This window comes from Montipora foliosa, chromosome 12 (genome assembly GCF_036669935.1).
Source record: "Montipora foliosa isolate CH-2021 chromosome 12, ASM3666993v2, whole genome shotgun sequence".
Lineage (NCBI taxonomy): Eukaryota > Metazoa > Cnidaria > Anthozoa > Scleractinia > Acroporidae > Montipora > Montipora foliosa.
This window is the reverse complement of record NC_090880.1, coordinates 32,350,773-32,375,307: the sequence shown is the minus strand read 5'-3', so window position 1 is coordinate 32,375,307 and position 24,535 is coordinate 32,350,773. Positions and strand designations below refer to the sequence as shown.

The following is a 24,535-nucleotide window of genomic DNA, read 5'->3' as shown; positions in this document are numbered from 1 at the left end:
AACTTTGGAAGGACCAATAAAAAGTAATATGCTGACGGTGCGCTGAAAGTGTGACAAGTGACGAATTATGATGAAGTTTCAAGGATGGAATGTCAGTAATTAATTAGCTTTTTTTCTTCACTTCTTTTCACACAACCGAAAAAGAAGGGACAACTCATAGTACAGAAAAATGAATATGACGGAAACTTCAAATACTATGACATACTTGGGCTGATGTTGATTATTTATTCCAAAACAACATTTCAGATTACTGAGGAACAAGTAAGCAATAAAACGATTTTCGTGAGACATGTTCATAAAACAGTATCTGTAACCTTCTGGCCCGGTTGTTCAAAAGGTGGATAACGCTATCCACTGGAGAAATCACTATCCAGCAGATAAACACAAGCAAAACCAATTGTGTTATCAGGTGGATCGCACTATCCAGTGTTCAAACAACTAGGGCCAGGTCATACCTGTGGGATCTTATAAGGATGACCTCTATTTTCAAAGCAACCTGTCCTTACAGGATGGCAAGAGGTCTGCCAACACATTATCCATGCAGCGTACCATGCCTTTGCATAACTTCCTATCTTCATTTTCCAGCAGCATCATCACCTCAAAGTGCTTATCACCAATTTTTTTTAAAGAAGAAAAAAAACAAGAACCCTCCACTAAAAGTAATTCTCGAAAATAACCTGTTTTTTACAGTTCGAGACATTTTTTTCAAGGCTTCAAATGCATTAAAAAGCATATTTTCGGATTTCTGTGCTTTTTTGACCAAGCGAGGCGGTATATTGAAGTCCTGGGCTGATGAAATAGCAGGAGTAACTGAACTGAACTGACTCCTGCTATGTCACAAGTCCCAGTCCCCCATTCGCACTCGATCAAATCTGGGTTCCCAGACTTAAATGTGACTGAGTTTAACCCATTCACACCTCAAACGCCCTAGGGCACCCCCCATTAACGAGTAAAATCGTCTGATGTTAGACAAAGTAAAATCTATTAAGTGTCACTCTCAAGGGTAAATGGGGTTAGTTTTTGTAAAACAAACAGTATTGTTTCTTGTGCGACCCACCCCTATGATAGTTATTTTGGTAGTGGGCAGGTTCTGTGGACCTGTGACAGGGGTTAGACGTCCCTACCACGACGAGTCTCCACTGTCGAAGTTGCATGCCACTCTGACAGTTGAAACCTTAGTGCTTGCCTACCTGGGGCATGCCGAGACTGGATGCCGGCTGACTCTGAGGAGGAATCCTAAATGGTTCAACAGAGAGAAAGGCGGCTTCAGCAACACGCTGTGGAGTGTACTGAGCAAGTTGAGGCACGTAGGGCAATTTGGTGATCCACTGCATCCATTTCAATCACCAGTCGTCTGGACCTGGTCTTGCCACTGGACATTGGTGGGTCACGGACGAGAGAGTGAGGTCGACATCACGCAACTCTTCTTCACTTTAAACAAAGTCATCGCGCAAGTCATCTATCATTCATCATCCCACTCCCACAAGTCCTGTGGCGACAGGCAAGCGGCGAAGCGACAGGTGTGGGTACACTGGCAGTCATAGTCACAACCCTGCACACAGGCGGCTCAGGCAATTAGGGTCGCTATCTACCGAAAGGAGCAGCAGTGGATTTCGGCAGCCGTCTGAGCAACTGAGCAGCCCTCTTCAGGACCGCACTGCTCACCTCCACAACATGAGGAAGGGGCTAGAAGAAAAGGTGCCCTAAACATTGCCTGCTCCATGTCACCCTAGCTAGCTTACCGCACCTGCGGGGACCCTACAGACGCGGTCGACAAACTAAAAGGAAACCAACAAGGACAACTCCTCTGAATCTTGCCACATGGAACGTTTGCATGCTTGTTGGCAGGTACAACTCAGACCACAGAGACGCACAGCACTTATCGCAAGTGAAGTCACTAGGTACCGGTGAGACCAGGCTAGCAGGCGAGGGAGAACTCTGTGAAAGAGGCACAGGGTACACCTTCTTTTGGAGTGGACGTGGACCCGAAGAGAGACGTGAAGCTGGAGTTGGGTTTGCAGTGAGAACAACGCTCGTTGGCAAGCTGGCTGGACCCCCAAAAGGTGTGAATGATCGACTTATGACAATGAGACTCCCCCTCTCACATCGGAAGAAGTTCGCCACTCTTGTCAGCGCCTATGCCCCCACCATGTCCAACCCAGATGAGATCAAAGATAAGTTTTATGAAGATCTCAATGCTGTCATCGCCACTGTTCCCAACGCAGACAAGCTCATCATCCTTGGCGAGAGTTGGCTGTGACAGCGCTGCTTGGGAAGGTGTGATTGGGAAGCATGGAGTTGGCAACCGCAACAGCCTACTACTCCTCCAGACCTGCGCCGAGCATGACCTATTGATCACAAACATGGCCTTCCGCCTACCCACCCGTATTAAGAGGAACAGGCAGGATGTACGTGTCACAAAGGCTATGTGGAGCTTAGTGCTGGACGGACCACCGCCTTATCGTCGCAAAACTCAGGCTACGCATCCAGCCAAACAGACGGCCACAAGGCGTGAAAGCACCAAAACGCCTGAATGTCAACAAGATGAAGATAGGCGCCATGAAGCAGTCTTTTGCTGCCACCCTGGAAGAACGCCTAGAGTCCATCATGCTGGATGACCAAGATATGGAAGCAGCGTGGGGAGCGCTCTGTGAAACCGTGTACAACACAGCCATGGAGTGCCTTGGGCCCACCTCCAGAAGACAAAAAGACTGGTTCGACGAGAACTGTGCTGAGATCACACGCACTGAGGAACATGCGCAGCACCATGCAGCTGAAGCTGCATCAGATGCAGGACGCCTGGTTAAGCAACAAAACTGATGAGATCCAAGGCTATGCTGACAGGAATGACATGAAAAATTTCTACGATGGCCTGAAAGAAAACTATGGTCCCACCACATCTGGATCACCACCTCTCCTCAGCGCAGACGGATCTTGTCTCATCACTGACAAGGACAAGATCCTAGAGAGATGGGCTGAACACTTCCAACAGTGTACTCAACTGTCCCTCCACCCTCAACGACAAGGCCATTAACCGTCTCCCACAAAGTTCCAGTCAATGAGGCATTGGATGCCATAACAATGTTTGATGAGATCCTGAAAGCAATCCGCCTGCTGTCCAGTGGCAAAGCGCCTGGTTCAGACTCGATCCCAGCTGAGATCTACAAAGAGGGCGGCAGGGCACTGATTGAGAAACTCCATCAACTCTTCCAAGTCGTATGGCAGCATGAGACACTTCCACAAGACTTCAAGGATGCCTCCATCATACATCTGTACAAGCGGAAAGGAAACCGCCAGGCCTGTGACAACCACCGTGGAACATCCCTGCTGTCGGTCGCAGGCAAGGCCCTGGCCAGAGTGCTACTCAATCGGCTCATAGACCACCTTGAGCAAGGTCTCCTACCAGAGAGCCAGTGTGGCTTCCGGGAGGATCGCGGGACTATCGACATGGTGTTTGCTGCCAGGCAGCTGCAAAAGAAGTGTCAGGAACAGAACACTGACCTGTACTCCACCTTTGTCGATCTGACCAAGGCCTTCGACACTGTTAGTAGAGAGGGTCTGTGGAGAATAATGGCAAAGTACAAAGTTCATCACCATCATACGTCAGTTCCATTATGGCATGCTGGCTAGAGTGCAAGACAACGGAGAGACCTCTGCACCGTTCCCCTTCTCCAATGGAGTGAAACAGGGCTGTGTGCTTGCCCCCACCCTATTCACCTTCATGTTTTTGACAATGCTGTCAGACTCCTTTGGGGACTCGGATGCAGGCATCAGCATCAGGTACAGGTATGACGGGTCACTCTTCAACCTCAGGAGGCTCCTTGCAAAAACCAAGGTTTCAACAGATACCATCAACAACCTCCTGTTTGCTGATGACTACGCCCTCAAAGCTGCCTCAGAAGTGGACATGGAACACAGCGTCGATAAGTTCTCTGATGCCTGCAACAAGAAGACTGAGGTGATGCACCAACCCGCTAAGGCATGCAGGGAAGACAGGAAAAGCAGAGCCTCCAAGTCTCCGACAGTAGCCACCATCCCCTGTCCACACTGCACCAGAACCTTTCGAGTGCAGATTGGCCTCACAAGCCATCTCCACACCCACAGGGACAGGCTCTCCCAGCCCCAGGATGATTAGATGGTCCTCGTCGAATTGACGGACGAACACCCAGTTGTACACCTTTCAAACATACAGAAGTGACTCCTCTTCAATAGCTAATATCATGGAGGTGGGGGAGGAGGGAGTATAGTACAGTATATACACAGAGCTGTTACGTGATCAAGAGAAATAGCAAAAGAAAGAAGATGTAAAAAAATGGAACAACACAGTGAAACAATAGGAAGCCAAATCACAGTTACTTAGAAACAATGGTTTGTTTAAGGTGTCTGGTACTTGAAGCAGAAGACTCGATAAAACAATTGAATAATACCTCAACTGTAGTAAACAGTAGGAAAAGATTTTGTATTATTTTATTTTACAATGGTTGGACATAATTACATCAGGTTACATGTGAACTCAATTGTTTGGCATTCAGAACACTAGGCAATGGGCTTACAAAACAATGCAACAAATATGAAATTAGCAATAATATCAATAGAAAGTCTGTCAGTAGTCTCAGCAACTTCTTGTTTACTTTTGTGCCTGGAACCAGGCTTTTGAGTGAGGAGCAGAAGGCAAATAATAGAGTCAATAGATGGCAAGCTGAGTGAGGACTTGTTACGCTAAGGGGGATGCAGTCCCATACTCCCACATAATATTATAAAGGAATGCAAGCAAAGACATTGGCGAGAGCTACTGGAATGTTATCTAAAACATATAATTTCCTGTTTTTGTAATAATTTTGCAATTACTCCAAGTCGCATTAGATCACATCTAAATGAATTTTTGCGCTGTACAAATAATAAAGTTAAGTCATTTTGGAATGGAAATTGTGTACCAACATTCCACAAGTAAAATTGGTATGAACAATAAAGTGGATGTTGGAAGAATTAATAAATGACTTATCGTCAGGTGCTCACATCCTCTACATAACCCTAATTTTGGACATTTCACGTCATTGTCAAGGAGAGAATGACTAAGAAATGTACAAAAACGTAAAATACAAATAGAAAGCACCCAGAGCTTCTGTTTTTGCTCGTTAAACCTATTATTTTGTGGCGTTCTTGCAGCCCATCACCAGGACCCTTTGCTTTTAAGCTTGTGCTTTGATGTAAGTAACAGGCCCTCATCAAGCTACCTTTTTTAACACAGTCGCATCAAAACTTCTAAAACTATTTTTGACCTGTTTGTAAGAAAACTTGTCTGTTATTTTAAAAAGAGTGTCTTCATGTCAAAGTACAACACCAGAGGTTTTTGAAGATTAGCCATTAACAGTAGCTCCTGTAGGCAGCACTTACTCACAGGCTGAAGTAGCCAGCAGTAAAAGTTGAAGTAACTGACCGTTGAAGAGTGTAAAACCTCTGAGCTGCACTGGGCTGAAAACTATTGCTGTGTAATGACGCACATACAAGTAACACTTAAATTAATCTTTACCTGGTCATCCCACTTAAAACTGCTTTAAGCTACGAAGGTTAAAAACCTCAGACTATATATTATACCTAATATGCTGAAATTGCAGTCAGGAATTTGCATAATGACTATAAGAAATGTTGGACACTGACTTATTTGAACGTCAAACGACGTCCTCAAAAAACTTGGTAAAGACGTTTCGACCGAAAACCTTCGGTCATCCTCGGTTTGAATTTGACAAAAAAGCGACAGCTTCTTTCAACGGTTCATATTTGCGTATGTGCGTGACTACAAGCCTGAGTACACGTGATCTCTGCGCGAGACGAAGAACATTATGCATGTAAAACATAAATGTCAGGGATTTATATATGTTCATTCCCCGCATTCTGGTCTCTCTTTGAATGCCAAGCCTCCAGGAAAAGACTTTTGTGATAGTCGCTTTTTTGTCAAATTCAAACCGAGGATGACCGAAGGTTTTCGGTCGAGACGTCTTTACCAAGTTTTTTGAGAACGTCGTTTGACGTTCAAAATTAATAAGTCAGTGTCCACCATTTTTTATAGTCATATATTATACCTGTTCCATGCATTCAGATACAGGCGAGTGACAAAATTCGTAATGAGAGAGAGGGGGAGTGAATGAGAAATACAATGAATTATTGGATGGGGTGAGGAAATGGGCCCTTTGCACGAAACTGTCACATGCTATAAAATCTGTCCTGCTGGATGGCAAGCTCGCACTGGGACATAGAAAACAAAGAAAAGTCACACTTGGCTGGTCGAAATCCCTTTCTTTTGGAAGCTGTTGCATTCTTTTGCCATCCAGCAGGCGGATTTTGTACCATGTGACAGTATCATGCAAAGAGCCCATTATCTCACTTTCCAGACCCGGGGGGGGGGGACTCCCATATGGAACATACGGAAATTTTGAATTCAACCCCTAAAGGAGACCATCTGGGCGTGGCTCAAGTTTTTTGTGACCCCTAAAAGAGACCAATCTGGGCGTGGCTTAAGAAAATTTTGTCCCCTAAATTAAAAAGAAAATTTGACTTCGGAACCCTAAACGAGACCTTGGCGGCTTAAAATATTGGCGCTTTGCCCAGAACACCCTAAGCGAGACCAAAATCCAAAATTTACACCCCTCAGCGAGACAACGAGCATCCCCGTCTGTTTCATATGGGAGTCCCCCCCCCCCCCCCCCCGTGTTTCCAGACTTCTTGTACTACCTGATTGTAGATTCAATGAAAAACAACAAAACTGATGGATAGTGTAAACTCTATACACTGTACTTCCCTCACTCTCAAAATGAAAACTGATCCATGTAGTCCCTCTGATTACTGGTGTTAGAGCGAGTTTCAATTGAGTGTCGTAAAACCAAAACCAAAGTAATTACTTTGGTCAATCAAAAAGGACTGAGACAATCTGGCAAACCAATCAAAACTCGAAGTAATTACACGTAGCCGACACAAAGCGCGGGAAAATGTGCACGCGTGAGCCACGATTGGTTTTGGTTTCACTTCTGATTGGATGAAAAAATGGCGCGAGAATTTTGAACCAATCACTGAGTGAAGTAATCATAAACCAAAGTAATTATCTAATTACTTTCGACACTCAATTGAAAACCGCTCTAAATAATATAATTAATAAAAACCACAAACCACAAAATGTCTTTTAGTTTGTAATAAATCACGAAAAAAAAATTGGTCCTAGCATACTTAAAAGTATTTTTTTTTGGTAAAAAGTATAGTGTGTATTAAGAAGTTCTTTATTCATCAGAGAAGTAGTCATCCACACTTTCCTCTGAGTCTCGATCTGAGGTTGGATGTGCTTCGAATATCTCTGAGCCTAGCGCCACAGGGAAATTGCTGCTTGATGATGGCTTCTTTGGGGTAGATGTCCTCATTTGCTAAAAGAAAGGTTTCTCTAAATGATTATTTTAATTGACGACTACTGTTAAGAGGGTTTCAAAGGTCAATCAAGGGAAATTGAAAGATTCAAATGAAGACTACAAAATTAATGTTACAAATCCCTACTGCTGGAACCCAGCAAAGGAGTTGAAATGGGAACTACATGTACCAGATCTGCTCCAAATAGAAGTCGCAACATGAATAAAGTTCATCATCACAGAGGCAGAGCTGCTACGTGAATTCAAATACTCAGAACTTGATTGCTGACTTTGATTGTAATCTAGTTCTGGTATACAAGTACCTTTGCTTTATGCTTTCCAGGAGCTTGAATACCTCGCTTTCGCTGCTGCATTTTGTGAATGTAATAATCCATGTCTTTTCTAAAAATGTTTAATTTTAATAAAACAATAATTATATTGATGAGTAGTTCATTCACTGGCCCTTAGTCCAACAACAACATTTACATGACACATTTGTCATAGGTTTTTTTGTCAGCCATTTATGCCCATAAGGAAGTTCTGAATTTATTACAATGCAAATGTGCAAAGCAGCGAGGTGCAAACAAAAGAAAGTTGTACAAAAAATTGTAGCTGCAATTTCCTGGAGTTAAAAAGCATTAATCCTTGTTGGAGTGTGATAAAAACTATTCCTTACCATAGTAATTTAAACCATTTCAGTTTCATACAACCCAGCCTACAATAGGTGACAGCCTACAATGTGATGACCATAGCCAGAAGAAAAATAAATTATATGACTGAAGCAATGTCCATGACAGTTAAATTATGTTGAGTTCAGATGTATTTAGTGTCTTTTTGATTCCTCCATTTAAAGACAGCATTATTTAAAAAAAAAAAATACAACAAAAATGACAGAGGCAAGTGCCTTGGATTGCATCATACTGTCTACACCTCTGAATGTACTGTAGTTTGCAATTGCCACAAAAAATTATAATCATCATTTCACTGACCTATTAACTGCTTGCAACAGACTAGGGCTGACAAATTCCCAGCTAGAAGTTTTTGACTCAGAGGTAGAAAGAGGTCCAAGGGGACGGAATCGACTGCTCGGTGTACGGCTGCCAGGTGTTTTGTATGATGTTCCATGCTCTGTTTCGCTCGGTTCATCCTCCTTGTCACCACTATCGTCATTATCACTATCACTGCTGTTACTGTTAAGGTTAAATGGAAGCTGGAATCAAAGAAGTAAATTCAGTCTTCTAAACCCTTCCTTTGTACCAGAGGCAAATTACCACAAAGAAGAGCAAGCTGTAGCTACACACACCCCAGCATGAAAACAACCATTTTCCTTGCACAAAAGATCAACTTTGTGAAACAGGTATGACAAAAATAGTCCCAAAAACATGAGTGTGAAGCAGGTGTGTATATCATAATGTTTGCACATGTTTCTTTCAGTTTGAATTATGCTCCAAAAACTTAATTTAAGAGAAAAAAAACAGAAATAGCTGGTAGTCTAGAAATTAAGTTTCTCAATTGCTGGATTTTTTTTGACAGGGCAGCAACACTGAAAGACATACCACATTTTAAGGGTCAGTATTACAATTATTATTAAAATTTCAAAGCTTTCTACATTGAGATCCAAACAATGGATATGTTGCTTGTCATTTCGCCCTAAGTCAGCTTGTTTCAACCTAGATCAAGTTGTTTCAACCTACAATACTCGTCACATTTGTTGGAACACCCATCCCCGTCTCCCCCTTCCTCCAATGTTGATTTCCACAACTACTAGTAGTCGCCCGAAAAATTCTCACACAACATTGAATTGGGGGGAGAACATTGAATTGGTATAAGCTACGATCTTGTAACACGATGATTCTGGACCAATCGCTAAGTGTTCCAACTAAATATGTCTAGTATTGTAGGTCAATTTGGGGCAGGTACAAAACACAGGTCACAGGTCGCCGTTTTACCTGAATGAACACTGATAGCATCCTAAACATTCATTAAAGCTAACCTTAAGCCTAATTAGCCCTAAACAAAAGTTTTCAGGCCTAGGGTTAGGGTTAGGGTTGTTTCTGTATTGTTTCTGTATTGTTTCTGTATTGGTAAAACAATGACCTGTGACATGTGTTTTGTACCTGCTCCAAACTGACTTAGGTTGAAACAACTTGATCTACATTGAAACGAATTAAATGACCTAGCTTGGTTGCAATTTAACCTACGAAACAAAATGACCTGCAACTGATACCTTAAGATCTTTCTTTCTTTTGAATGGGGTGGAATCAAAGATGTCGTCTTCATAGTCTACATCCTGTTGTTCTAGCAGTTCCCTGATTTCTCTCTTTCGCTTGATGGTTCCTACACCACCAGTCACTTTCTTCTCATTTTGCTGAGATGACACTGAAAGGAAAATTTAAATATGACCTGTAAAGGGGATATAGTTTTTGCATGGATGTATAGAGGTTGTTAACAAGAGAAGTCAGGACGGCTTAGCGGTTATCAACTGTGCTTTTCACCTTTGTGACCCAGGTTCAACCCTCGGCCCAGATGTCGTATGTGAGTGGATATTTTACTTGTAAGATAGAAGCGTTAAGTACTTGGAGCACTCTTACAGTGCGTTTCAAGGCCTGTTTATACAGATTCGAATACAAGCCAGCATTGTTATTGCGAGTTTGTAATTTACATCATGCTATGCTCTAATCAGATCAACCTTGTTGAATGCTCAATTGTTGCCACTTTGCACACATGCTACTGACTGTCTTGCTGGCTTTCTTTACAATTCAGTCAATCTCAGTATTTTTTTTGGGTACTCCAGGTTTCCTCTTTCATCAAAAACAACTTTCATTCAATTACATCTGGCTGCAAGAGGATACCCTTGATTGGGATATCTTCCATTTCAATGAATTGAATGAATGAATAAAGTTGAATTTTAAAATCAAATAAAGTAATTTACAATAAATTATATCTCTGGTACTCCTGATTTTGGGCACACAGAATATAAAACTGGCATACACAGATCAGAGAAAAAGTCAGGAGGTGAGACCAATTCCGTTAAAGAACTGGCATCACATGTTTTCTGTTCGACTTAATAACCGTATTGGGAAGAAAGTGCACTGTTTTGAACTAGTTAGTAATACAAACAAAATGGCATCAGCACCAATCAAATAGTACCTTTTGATCTGGAATCTTTTTTTCCCTTAGCCAAAACCTTCTTGGAAATAATTTCCTGTCCCTGATGCTTGAGCTGACATTCCTGTGCAGTTCGTGTTGCAACCTTGTGGGAAATCTTTTGCCAGAACATTGGAGTGTGTCCAGGAATCAAGAATAGTGCCCTAAACAACAAAGAACACATTCTGTGGTTTCCTAATTATAACTACTAGATTATAAATTTTTGTTCATCTTAATATTATAGATGTCTTGTTGGTTTTGGTTAGGTATTTAAACATGACAGGTGACTCTATGAAAATAGGGAAGGCTTGAAGTGGGTTCATTTACCACAAATTGTAAGATACACTGTAAAGTCTGCACTCCTTCAGAAGGAAGATACTCATTCCTGATCCTTATTTAATATTCCCTTAAAATATTTTACCATTTACCATGGAAGTCCCATTCTTTCCTGCTAAGGGATTTTTTGTACAATTGGCTTTCAATTGTATTGTACCTTGCCTGATCATAGACAACTTACTCATTCAATCTTTGCATCTCGTCTTCACTCCATAATGTTTCAATTGATGTTGCGTTCTGCTTCCTACTGGTGTGTTTATTTGCTATCTGTTTTGACAGATTGAAAGCTTGTTCTCTGCTGAATGAGTTGTCACAAAAACCTTCATTTCTCTTGTGCTTTTCTTTGCTTAAACCTCTTGCACTATTCTTATCATCCTTTGGACCCTGCCGTTGAGCAGCTTTTTTTCTGATTGCGTTTGTTGCTGCTGCCAGGTGAGCTTGTTTGGCAGACTGCTGTTGATATTTCCCAACTGATTCCTCATCTGAGGATTGAGTACTTGTTGTTTCTTCAACCAGTGTCACCATCCGTTTAGGAACCACACGTTTCTTGACATTTTTTTGTCTGCCGGCAGACTTGTAGTTCTTTCCAGATAAAACAGTGTTGTCAGATCCATCATTGCATGACGATGGTTGGCTATGCTGCACACTGTTCTTTTCATTAACTTCATCAGAATCAGCAATGGATATTGTCTGCACATCCTTTGCGTCACTTGATTTTCTAGTATGATATCTTAAAACACGTTTGGGTGGAGATGGCATTTTGGAAACTATGACCTGTTCAACACTTGTAGCTGTGTCACTTTCACTATCAGTGCAAGTTCTTAACAATCTTCTGGGTTTCTTGAGAGTATGATTGTTTTCTTCTGTTACACTTTTAGGTTTGTTTTTGCCTAGTCCTTTCTTTTGTAACCTTTGTCCTTGCACAGAATCAGATTCAGTTACTTCAATACTTTTCCCAGTCCTGTTGAGTGGACTCATATTTCTCTGACCACATTGCTGTTGTTCATAATCTGCTTGATTGTCTTTACAAACTCTCTGTGTTCTTATTTCTTTATTTGAAGATTTCCTGGGTGAAAAGAACAGCTTCTTCTTCAAACCCTCTATATCTGCTTCTGAGCTGCTACTGCTTTCTCTCCACTCAAATGGGTCATTTGGTCTAGTATTTCCACTACAACTAGAACTCTTGTCACCAACTGCACTTGTTGATGAGGGCTTTATAACATCACTGCAAGGTACATTAGTTACCTGGGCATTTTCCCCTATTCCACTTTCTTTGTGCTGCTTTTCATATTTGCTTGTGTTACCTCGTGAGTTTACTAACTTAGAATTCTCTGTACTTGTTGACTCTTTATCACTGTTTATTTCTTGAGGCGATTTTGTGGCACGCAGAGGACTCCTTCCAGCTATTCCAAATACTTTAAATGCAGGGGAAAGCTTTGAGCTGTTCATCACATTTTCTGACTTAGCCATCTCAAAAGACTGATTAGGGCTACTCAGTTTTGGCGGGGTCCTTGCAATAGTTATTCCCTTGTTGTCTATCATTTGTTGTGGACTTTCCATACTTATGCAAATTTTTTGATTTTCCTTTTCTTCTTTTTTCCTTGCAGCATTAGATTTCCTGGTCAAATCCTGTTTAGGTTGAGCCTTTCTGTCGATTTTCATCCCAATTCTCTTTCCCTTTCTTCTTGTCGACTTCCTTCTGATATCAGTAGACTCCACAGGGCTTTGTTTCTCTGGTTGGACATTTTTTGTGCTTGTGTTTTTTCTAAGGTTTTTCTTTTTATCTTGCTTTGCAGCATCAGATTCCTCTGTGGAATTTTGTTTGGGTTGATTCTGGTCTGTGACACTCATAGTTAATCTTGGTGATTTGCGTGTTTCTTTCCCAATATTGCTGGATGTCTTTTGTGTCTTTCTTTCATTGCTAGATATCTCAACCTATAAATCCGAATAAGCAAGAAAACAAGAGCTCTACAGTACATGAATACTCCAATGGGCACAAACAGAGAAATATATCATTTACCATAAAAATTCCCTACTTGTAGAAGGGATACTTTTGTAGTTTGACCTGAACAGTACGGTACTTCTTACAGACAGAGAGTTTTTTAATTGTGTAGTTGTTTGCTGTTGTAGTCTATACTTTTAGAAGCTAATATAGAATAAATTGTTATACCTTTAAAGAAAGATATATGGAGTCCAAGAAATGTATAAAGCCACAATAGGTTTCTGTTTTAAAATATTTCAACAGATTACAACCCTGGTACAAACTTGGTAATATACTGACTTATAAACGAACAAATGAGACAGGAGGAATTGGCAGCTTGCATCATCCTTACAATTCAATGTTTGACTTTTTCTAAGGAATTTAGGGCTTGAAAATAATTATTGTTCCTCCTTGACATAGAATGATACATTTATGGAATTTTGAAAACTCTGTAAGTGTACACGTCGTATGACCACATGAGAAGGAGTTACAATTTTTTTACGTCACGTGATGAAATGTCACTTGCAGCAACAAGCCTCCTGTTTTAAGTTCGGATTCCTATAGGCTCCAGGGAAATGCACCAAGGTGATATCTGGTAGTGTTCCATAATAAAAAAATCTGAGTTAATAATTTCCATACCATTTGTACATGTACCTTGGCTGTCAAGCCAAGACCAGGCTTAACAGGGCTCAGTGGTAAGGGCAATAATTTGCATGATGGTTGCGCTGGGTTCAAATAAAGTTCTACCCAGCAGTCTAAACATTAATGTCATCAATGTTTTGACATTGTAAGTAGTGACTTGGTCTTTTCATTGAACAAATTATAAATACCTGTTTCAAAATGTTTATGTAAAGCATCCTTACCTTCACGGGTAATTGAAATTCAACACTATATACGGAAGAACGAGCTGTGTGTTCCTCTCTTCCGGGGTCTATTTCAACATTGTCATGGCAATCAGTGACAATTCTCTGTCCTCTCCACCATGCTAAAGGTGGCTTCACTGTGCGACCACTTCTTGTAGTCTGAGACGAAGAGTTTCAAAAATTTGTTCAAGATATGTTAAGTTACAGAAACAAGTTTATTTTTGTCATAAAATGATTTAACTAAATTGAATGTGGACAATACTAAACAACGAAACAAGGAAACAGCAAAACACCGAAACGAAGCACCAAAACACCATGTATGACCCCAACATACATTGAATACTAACCGACAAAGGTTGGATTTGAGATTAAATATCGTTTTAGGCCTAAAACATTATTGCTCCTAATCTCAGTCTTCATCTGAATCCTAATCTTAATCTTAATGAGGAGCAATAACATTTTAGGCCTAACTAGGCCTAAAATGATTTAATCTCAAATCCAACCTTTGTCGGTTAGTATTCAATGAATGGTGGGGTCTCACATGGTGTTTTAGTGCTTTGTTTCGCTGATTTGTGGTTTAGTAAGGATAAAAGAAGAACTAACTCAATAACGAGTAAACCTAAAACTTGATAATATTATTCATTAACATAAAATAAAATAATAACGAATATGAGACTTGGGCTTTTCCTGAACAGAGCTTAGAGATTCAGCTGCTACAATGTACTACCGGTAAGTAATATATCAAACACGAGAAGGAGTGTTTCATCAGATATCCAAACACTGAGAAGCGAGTTTTTTAACCGATTTCGAGGTGGTTGGATATCTGATGAAACACTCTTTCGAGTGTTTGATATTGCTTCTCAAAGGAATCAGTATTTTAAGAGATATTTGGGATCAAAGTTGGCGAAATTTATTCTAATTAAGACCACATATCCAAATGTCCTTCACGGTAGTGATTTCTTTTGTTTTTGGCTTATGAATTATTAATGAGTTTGAGAATGTTATATGGCATGCTGTTGAATCTACAATATCATCATGCTGTTATTACACTATTCTGTTCAGAGATTTGCACCCCCTTTGAAGCTAAACTAAAATGATGTTAAATGTACAGGTAGGTACCTTCAATTCAACCTCTCTTGGCAGTTGAGTATTCTCTGGGGTCTGCAAGGCTACAGAAAAAATAATTATTTAATAATTATCATAAAAATAACAACAACAATAATAAAACAGGACTAACTGACAACAAAAATTGATGCAGGTCACTCTACCTTTCTGCTAAACTTAATTTAATTTTCTCGTTAGACAACATCTTGTAACAGGATTACATGTACTTCCTAGCGATTCCCATATTGACTTATTACTATGAGTATCTCACGGCTACGCTAAAACTTGCATTAGTATACCCCGATGTATTAACTACGTGTGACAATACATGTACTTGAGATTAAGAAGAGATTAGATATCTTCTCCCTACATGAATACCAAACAAAGTAAAAATTAGTGTTAATGAGGTCAAATAGTTTTTGAGTGTTCAAACCAGTACATGTTGTTAACCCTCTAAGGTCCAAGGGGACCCCTCTTGATGAGTAAAATCATCTGACGTTAAACATAGTAAAATCTATAAGTGACCATGCACTGGGAGTAAATTTTTTAAAACAGTAAATGGATCGAAATATTCCAAGGGTACATGTACATGCCCATTGTAATGTTTAAAAAATGAGCAGCAACATAATTATCAGGGTTTAAAAAATATGAGGCGTAGGTGAGTGTTTTTAGACCCAATAAAACAATATGTGCCGTGAGTTTTGAACTTTAAAAACATTCTTCTGGACTTATTTAAACAATGATTCAAATTGTGAGAGAAGAATATTAGCATAACAGAAAAACAAGCTATACCTTATTAGTATTTTTTATATAAAGAATTTACTAATGAGGAGTGTTTTATCAGGATATAAAGCTCATCGGTCTTTTTATAGGCTGTTAGGCTTAAGAATTTGAAGGTAAGAGAAAGGCTGGATGGACATACATGGCTGTACATGTTCAGTACAACTTCATGATATCAGTGAGTGCAGTCCAAAGACTGGTCAAAGAACTACGCGCTCACCAGGTGACATTATACCACATCAACGATTTGATGTTAACAGTTGCTGAAAAAGTTTCAATGAATTTGTACCTTCTGAATTTCTTTTCCTTTTTGGTCGGGACTCAGCTGGAGTAGCAGTCAGAGTTAAGTGTTTGACTTCTTTTGAGTCAGTTATTTTCTTACTCTTGGGATGTCTTTCACTCTCTTTCCCATCTTCACTTTCCAAACTAAAATAGCAAATGTGGAATAAGTACATGGAGACTGGACGTTTTGCAACTGTAATAGTGTTATGACCAATATTCCAAGCTGTGATCAAGAAAGTACACTCATGGTAATGTACTATAAGCTAAGAAGGTTATCACAAGCAAGTGACCTTAAAAAAAAAGACACCATGAAGACCTGTGAATGTTGGCAGTGGGATCCGTGTTTTTTATTTTATTTTTTTCTTCAATTAATGACTCACATTTCAGTCGATTTCTATTGTTAACCCGCTTACGTAAGTGTTAAGTGAAATTGTATCTACACACGTGTAGTTTTTCATTCCTCAATCAGAACAGGCACCCTTTGCATCAGCAAGCACCGCTAGTTAAACAAATTAGAAATTGTTTTTCTCCGGTAGCTCGGGACAGTTTAATGTAAGTACAGCTTGATTCTCTTATTGTTTCGTGTTCAAATCAATCGACATATTCATTTATAGCTTTCTTAATCAAATGTTGCCTTGTTGTGCGACGCTATTGTTATTAGCCAGATTGAACTTTGTTCTATGCATTGACTCAATGGAATTCAATAATAGGATCGGAATTATGTGTTCTTTTCTGTTTATCGCATCAATTCTTTGTTTCTGATTATAGTTTGTGATTTGTGATTGTTTTTCAGTTTACGTCTTCAGTATAATAAACGTCTAAAATTTCGAATGCTTGAGTCAGTAATTTAACCCCGATTTCGCCGCTTGGATCAAGTGCCTGCCGTTACAAGACCCTTTCAAAAATTTAATCCTTAAGATATGAATAGATTCAAGATTAAATATTCTCACTGTTATGTTGATGAAAGTTTTTAAAATCTTTATGGTGACTTGTACTGTTAAAGATTTGCCTTTGCACAAGGTGGGCACTGTGGCTAATTCAACTTGGAAATTTGAATGTGAGCCATACAATCACTAACCTGCTTTGTGAATTGAAATGATCAGCAACAAGAAAATTCCAGTTAACAGGGAATCCATTCTTGAATAATTTTACAAACTTCGAAGAAAACCCTAACAACAAATCAAAAATTATTGTACATAATTTATAATCTTTGTTAAAAAATAATTTATAGTTCAGATGCTTTTTCTAGTAATTTTTTAAGTGCTCCTGTGACCAATATATTTATTCTTATTTTTTTTCGGATTTCAAACTATGTTAACTAAACACTAAGCGACCAAAGTTTTAAGCCTTGATTTCAAAAAGACCAATGGTACACAATTGCTAACTTTGAGTTCTTGAGAGAGCTGGATCAAGGAGAAAATGATATCAAAGGCTCACTAGTTTAAGAATGAAATGCGTGTGCACGCTGCAGAATTAATATGCAGCACAGGAGTTTTAGGCTTTCAGACTTTTAAACTGGCATTTTGCATATATAAGCTATACTCCCACGCCGAAATTTTAAGCTAGTGAGCTTTTGACGTCATTTTTCCCAGGATCCAACCCTCTGAGGTCCAATCAGTCAGTTTTGAATGCAAGTATAATGGCAGATAATAAAATATAAAACTTATGCTCAAAGTAAATGGCCTTTGGACAAAAATCAAAGCTCAAAACTTTCACAGCCAGGTGTTAAGCAAACACTTTCAAAATCCGAAGAAAAAAAGGTGATTTTTTTTTATCACAGGGGCACTTTAACCCTGGCTCCCTATTGCTTCCCCCAGCCTTAATATCGACTCAAATTAACTCAAATCAAAGGTTTCTTTTTGAGAAGAGAGGAAACCAGAGTCGTGTGAGAAAAACCTCTTGGAAAAGAGTAGAGAATCAACAAACTCAACCCACTTATGATGTTGACTCTGGCCGGGAATTGAATCTGGGTCACATTGGAAGGAAGCAAGTGCTATCACCACTGCATTGCTCCAGCCCTTCCCTCTTCCCAGATTTTCTTAACCAGCTCCAAATTGACTTGTTAGTTTATTTAATACAGTATAGCTAAGTATCAACGATGAAATGATATATGAAATGGATCATATATGAACTGCAGATATGAAATCGAGTGAAGCTATGATCCTCGCAGTTATGAACGCAATTTTTGCAATTGCGTAAAGAAGCCTGAAAAATTCAGGACTTCAACAGGGTTTGAACCCGTGACCTCGCGATACTGGTGCGACGGTCTAACCAACTGAGCTATAAAGCCATTGACGTTGGGAGCTGGTCATTTGTGGGTTCCAATGTTCCCATGGGGAATGAATCAACGATGAAATGATATATGAAATGGATCATATATGAACTGAGGATATGAAATCGAGTGAAGCTATGATCCTCGCAGTTATGAACGCAATTTTTGCAGTTGTGTAAAGAAGCCTGAAAAATTCAGGACTTCAACAGGACTTCACTCAATAGCTAAGTATAGTAAAATCTCACTGTGATAATAATAAAATTACAGTTTTAAGTTTGATTGCTCTTTCGTGCATTAAATTGTATCAAACAGTGATGTGATTGCAATACCATATTGAAGAGTAAGCTTGTCATTCATTGGCCCTATCAGTTTGTACTGTGACCCGCTCTTCGTCTGCACACATCTGGCATCTATTCTTAAGACAATGGCTGTACTGTGCCATATCTCACCATGAGGGTCTTCACTAATAATATTAAGAAAGGTTAGCACAAAATTTTGCGACTCCTGTTTCTTCTAAATTTGACTGGCTACTGTTATCTCTAAATGTTGCAAAAAGAAAGCAAGCACCAATGGAATTAACGAAATCTTACTTTCAAAAAAGAAATGTTACATATTCTTTGGGGCGTATTGTCAGTAATTCTGTAAAGCAATTTCTATTTTCTGTTCAAAATCTTAATAATAATAATCATTATTATAATAAGAAGCAATTTTAATAAAAGCATTATTTTTTATCTTCCTAATAACGTAAAGTTATTATTCATGCAAATGGCTTTATAGTTATGAAATAACTAAAAGCTTCAAACAGAACCTTGCAAATAATAACTGATGGTAAAACATAATTTCAGTTAAAAATTTGAATGCCACATGTACATTGTGAAAATTAAGATCAACTAAAGTGAGGGAATGCTTACCTTCTTTGTCCTTCAACAATGATACCCATGTGTGTACGATTCTTTAAAGCTCTTATGGACCACAGTTTAAGGGTGTTAAGCTTTGGTGTTTTCTGTCATTTAAAGGAAAATGAAAATACAAGTCTGTGGAAAAGCAAAGATTAAAAAAACCACCAGAATCACCAGTATGGAGTTGAAGAAATTATGATGCCAACTCCATTTAGAAAAAAGGCAATAACAGATTACTACCTCCAGGCTGTTTCACCTAGCTTGTTCATGCTGTAAACTACAGACAGGAGCTTAGTACAATAATAATTCAAGCAAAAATGGCCATGCAGCAAAGTATTCACCAAAGTGTGCTCAGGTTATCTTCAAAACAGCAAAGTTGAGGTTTCAACCTTTGCAAAAACTGTGGATGATTCACATGTAAGTCTTGCACAGCGTTGGATCAGAGATCGTGATAAGTCAAAATTGATTAAAAATATTTATGAACGTCAAGTACAGTAGACTTTTGTACCACTGATAAGACAATGCGAACGATCTCATTATCTAGTATATAGTGTTTCAACGGCATTTTATTATTTTGAAATTTTGGTTTGTTCATCCAGTTGCTATACCACATTACATTATCATTTGAAATCTGCTTTAATTAATTACTTCGTAACGTGTATATACATGTATATTCTGTAAATTTCTCCATTTAAATAAACCTTATTAAGGCTAGTATTGGCCAGCCAAAATATCATTAAAAAATATATTAAATTTTTGCGTTGTTTTATTAGTGGTGCAATAGTCTACTTGACTTTGAGAAATATCTTCAAAACGTTAAGTTGTTGTTTGCCGAGCTTGGCAAGGAAACAATGAAATAAGGCATGCATTGTCGTTTTACCTTTTTTGACCTATTGTTTAGCAGCAATTCAGTTATTGAATATCATCTTAGTGATTTCTTAGACACCTAATAATTTCTGCATTGTGTATGTGTGGTAGTGCAGTAACTTGACATAGTGCTTTATCTCATAACTGTCAACTGAGCTGCGTTTTGTTTTCCAGGAGATTCAAGTTGTTTTTGCGTAATATTGTAGCTCTAATAGTACACAATGTTGTTTTGGTATCACAAATCATTAAAATGCTATGGTAGATGTCTTAGGTAAATAGCCCCCAAGAAGACATGTACAGTGTACTTACTAGTAAAATACTTAACCCAGAAAGATTGTAGAAAATAGAAGGGAATCGAGAAATATTGGCTTCAAGACAGACAAGAAGGACCATGAACTTTGCTTCAACTTCTTTTTCACAGCAAGTTTAATTAAGTGTGTATATACTCTGCACGACTGACAGCTTTCCATGACAAAAGTTCACTGAAGTTAAGCCCTGTCTGGTGGGATTATATCAGACTTTGTGTCAGAAACCACAGCACTGAAAATTCTATTTTACCGCTCAAAAATGTGAACGAAGCAAGGTACTGATTTTGCTAGCCTGCTTTATAACATTGATGCAAAAGTAAAAAAGTATTGAAACACAGTCTTAAGGAAGAGCAGAAGGAAATTTTAGATTTAGTGTTGATCAAGAATAAAAAAAATACATTATTGTCATCAGCAACAAAATTTGTGACATGAAAACAACATAAATTTTGTGCCACAAATATAAAAAGTTACCATCAACAAAAATTGTTTTGGGAGATTTTTGCTATGACCAATTTTTCCATTGCACTTTTGGCTACACAAATAAATTGCAAAATCGAAAGTGACATCGATTTCAGCGGCCACCTGTGATCAAGTTAACTTAAATGTTACTACCAACTCAAGGAACAAAGAATACATCTGCAACAAAATGACACCCAGTTTGTGTTTGTTTTTTTTTCTTTCAACTGTTGTAAAGTTCGACAAGAAATGTGCGAATTCAACACAAAGATGACAATCGTCTAACTCTCAAGGTTGACCATTGTTTCTGCAAAGTCAAAATTTCACTCTCCTAGATGAGGTTATTTATCACCAGGTAATTCCATTGTTTTGGAAACAGAAGCTGCTTTGTTATTCATCGCATATTCTTGCCAATTTTGGGGCTCATTTGTTGAAATTCAAGCACGCTTCCAACAGACCTGTTTATTTTCGTGATTTATGCATGCGCTGCAGGCCTATATGCCACCACAGACTTACATTCGTACACTCACTCACTCACCCACTCTAACAACCCAGTGACATAGTGTGTAGTCCACAAAAATAAAAACAATTCTTACAATAACAGACATAGCATTTCTGGACCATGTAAAAACTAATAAACCAGTTTATATTGGTATTTACAGCGCAAAATGTTAGTAAGGTACTGAATCCAAAGCTTTACTTTCCTGAACATTGAAAGAAAAAACTATGTTACAGTAAAAACCCAAATCAACCCATTTAAGCTAAGCTGACACTTGATTAAAGCCATAGCTGTGTTGTGGCCTTAATGGTACATGTAGGTGAATCTGGTCAACATCAGCAAGTTACACATACCCTAATCTTGTGCGAAAATTCATACTTGCAAATTCAAAAAGCTTGCTTTTAAACTGGTGTGTTTTCTGCTTTATCAGTCAATAAAGTCGATGCAGATGTAGATGTTACATTAATATTATTTGTAAGAGAAATGGGCTGCATCTGAGTGCACTCATTGCATTGAAATAATGTTATTTTTCTCACCTTTCCTTCATGAAATTCGATTGAACTGTTTAATCTACATTCCTCAGACTTTTCTGGGCTCTTATTGATCAAATTGTTGTAACCACCCTTGTTTCTTGTGTTATCAGATCTATCATTACCACTGCCATCTTTTCTGTTAATTTTACTGTCACCTCTCTCCTTGCCATCTTTGACATTATCATCAGGAACAACATCCTTGCCATCATTTCTCCTACTTCCAAATGAAAACTGTATCTCTCCTTTGTTAATGTCATCATCATTGACGCTATCTTCAACTCCATCAATTTGCAACCCACCATTATCAACTTCTCCTGCAGTTGCAACATCTATCTTCTCATCACTGTTGCTTTCAGATAAATGTGCTATTCCTTTCCCAACATCAAAAGCTAGAGTGTTGTATAAAGAACTTCTACCACCTGCTTTTTCAAAGTTTTTCATAAGGTAAGATAGATTTCCTGCATTACACCCCAAAGAGTTAATTTTAATGCAATTAGGCACAAAGTCTCTGCTGTTGTGTTTTGGTGAATCCTTTTGTGTTCCACATCTTGTGTTCATGGTCATATCACTGTCATCTTCTAGACGACTCAAAACCAGACCGACTTTCTTTTTAATTATACTGTCATCAACACCTGCTTTAAATGGGCTCATCTCAAATTGTTCATCATACATAACCCCAAAAATTGTTTTTGGTTTTGCTGATGTTACTGACTGATTGGCCAATAGTGAATCGATGGTTGAATTGTTCAAACCAATCTTGTCATGGTATTCCTCTGCCATTTTAAAATAGTGGTCAAAACTCTTCCTTTCATCTGATTTTTGTGGAGTGGGAACCACATGGGAATAAATCTCCTATAATCGTGACAATAAAAAGGGAAAATGATTTCGATTGGAAGCTACAATCTCAGAGAAAACCTGTTGAGACAAAGCGACATTTCTGGTACTCCAACAACTTATCCAAATGTTCCGCTTAAAAGCTGCCCTCCCCCCCCCCCCCCCCCCCAAACTCAATGTTGATTTATCTTGATCAGAAAGGTACCGTAGAACATATGACAATACTCAGCAACATTGACTGGGGGGGGGGGGGAGGGGAGTGGGAAGGGGAGAGAGTAAGTAGAGGTGTAAAAATGAAGGTGAATTTGCGTCACTTTCTCAACAGTTTTGTACGGCATTGCAGATTATCTAGATTCCAGAATACATGTCCACTTATTCTCATGTAAATGGGCACCTATTGTCATATGCCTTTTTCTTCGAGGGATGCCGCTACAATAAAATAATGGCCAGGTATTTTAGAATCGCATTTTTGTTTGGTAACAATGATTGTTGAAACCAACTCTTGACGGCCATGCTAAATGACCCGGATGTTTTAGGCACCCGTTTCAAATAGCCTCGATAAGCAATATTCAACTCTAAGCGACCATTTCAAGAGACAAGACAAACATTATTTAAGTCTACATAAAGCACTACCGGTCATTTAGTAAACCTAGAAGGGCAGTTTGGTGTCACAAAAGACAGGGCGTCATTACCCGAGCTCTTGGACTTGCAAGGAAAACCTGTTCGAAGCGAGATCGACTGTCCAAATACTTTGATGGTGTTGTTATATCTATGAAACTCTGCTGCCGTGATTCCGCACGTTCTTGAACACATCCGAGCTCAGCGTAAGGGTTCTCCTGAACAGATCTCGGAACCTGCGTACGTTCCATCAGTAAACTCTCTTCTTAAAAAGTGTTCCCTGGGTGACCTTGCTGGCAAGAAAGCCGCTTGAATCGCTCTCCATGTAAATTTTGTCCTGTTTTATATAAGTACCTGAATGAAATCGTGAATGATTCAAAACTAATCCGATTACAGTTGAGAAGCGCGCCAAAACGAAAATCAATGGTACTTCATGTATCCCTTACTATAGTGTATACAACACTGTATTTCCATGCGTTTAAAGCGGTTTTCAATTGAGTGTCGAAAGTAATTAGCGAATTGCTTTGGTTTTGCATTTATTTCACTCAGTGATTGGTTCAAAGTCCTCGCGCCACTTTTTCAACCAATCAGAAGTGAAACCAAAACCAATTGTGGCTCGTGCGTGCACATTTTCCGGCGCTTTGTGTCGGCTACGTGTAATTACTTCGAGTTTTGATTGGTTTACTGGATTGTCTCCGTCCTTTTTGATTGGCCAAAGTAATTACTTTGGTTTTGGTTTTACGACACTCATTTGAAACTCGCTCTATCATAGTGTCTTTAAATAATTAGCTCTATATACCCATGTATATCCTTATTTAGTATATACTAAAACAGTGGATAGCGTTGAACTCGCGCGCTGATTGGCTACTCAAACTCCGGACATCCTTTGCTATTCACTTCCGAGCAATTCGCGCAAAATTTGGGCCCGAAAATGTTGCAATCTTTGCAGGAATAAATAAGGTAAAATCATCTTTTTGTCCTATATTATCTCACTGTTTGAGTATATAATAAAACAACTATTCACCTAAGTGTCGGTGGCTAGTGATTGATTTATTACCTCGCCGCTTCACGACTCGGTAAATATCCACCAATAGCCACCTCCACTTCGGTAAATACCGGTATACCCCTATATACCCATGTATTCCAATGTATACCCTTATATACCCCTATATACCCATTTACACCCATGTATTGAAATTTCCTCGTATTACTTAATAAAAGTATGTGGTTTTTTTGTTCTTTTTTTGCTCTGTTGTAAACATGGCGGTTAACGAATGAAATTGTCTCTCTGGCCTTTCTGTGGACGAATTCCAGGACCTTCCGACACAATCTGGGCAAGTTTTCCTTGCTGGTAGGACTGGGTGGCCC

The 24,535-nt window shown here is 39.0% G+C and overlaps 1 protein-coding gene and 1 pseudogene across 1 annotated transcript; one reads left to right on the top strand and one right to left on the bottom strand.

Annotated features, from left to right (window-relative positions):
* The first annotated feature begins 1,999 nt into the window (after positions 1-1,999).
* Positions 2,000-3,148, top strand: LOC137979352 (uncharacterized; annotated as a pseudogene).
* A 3,971-nt stretch (positions 3,149-7,119) lies between these two features.
* LOC137979351 (nucleolar protein dao-5-like) lies at positions 7,120-23,580 on the bottom strand. Its single transcript, XM_068826591.1, has 14 exons — positions 23,242-23,580; positions 21,719-22,567; positions 19,065-19,156; positions 18,483-18,616; positions 16,960-17,050; positions 15,889-16,025; positions 14,835-14,884; positions 13,716-13,874; positions 11,053-12,806; positions 10,539-10,699; positions 9,616-9,767; positions 8,378-8,598; positions 7,712-7,790; positions 7,120-7,409 (listed from the first exon to the last, which is right to left on the bottom strand). Exons 1-14 carry the CDS (start codon positions 23,416-23,418, stop codon positions 7,269-7,271), a joined length of 4,197 nt encoding a protein of 1,398 aa, XP_068682692.1. The 5' UTR covers positions 23,419-23,580; the 3' UTR covers positions 7,120-7,268.
* Between the last annotated feature and the right edge of the window lie 955 nt (positions 23,581-24,535).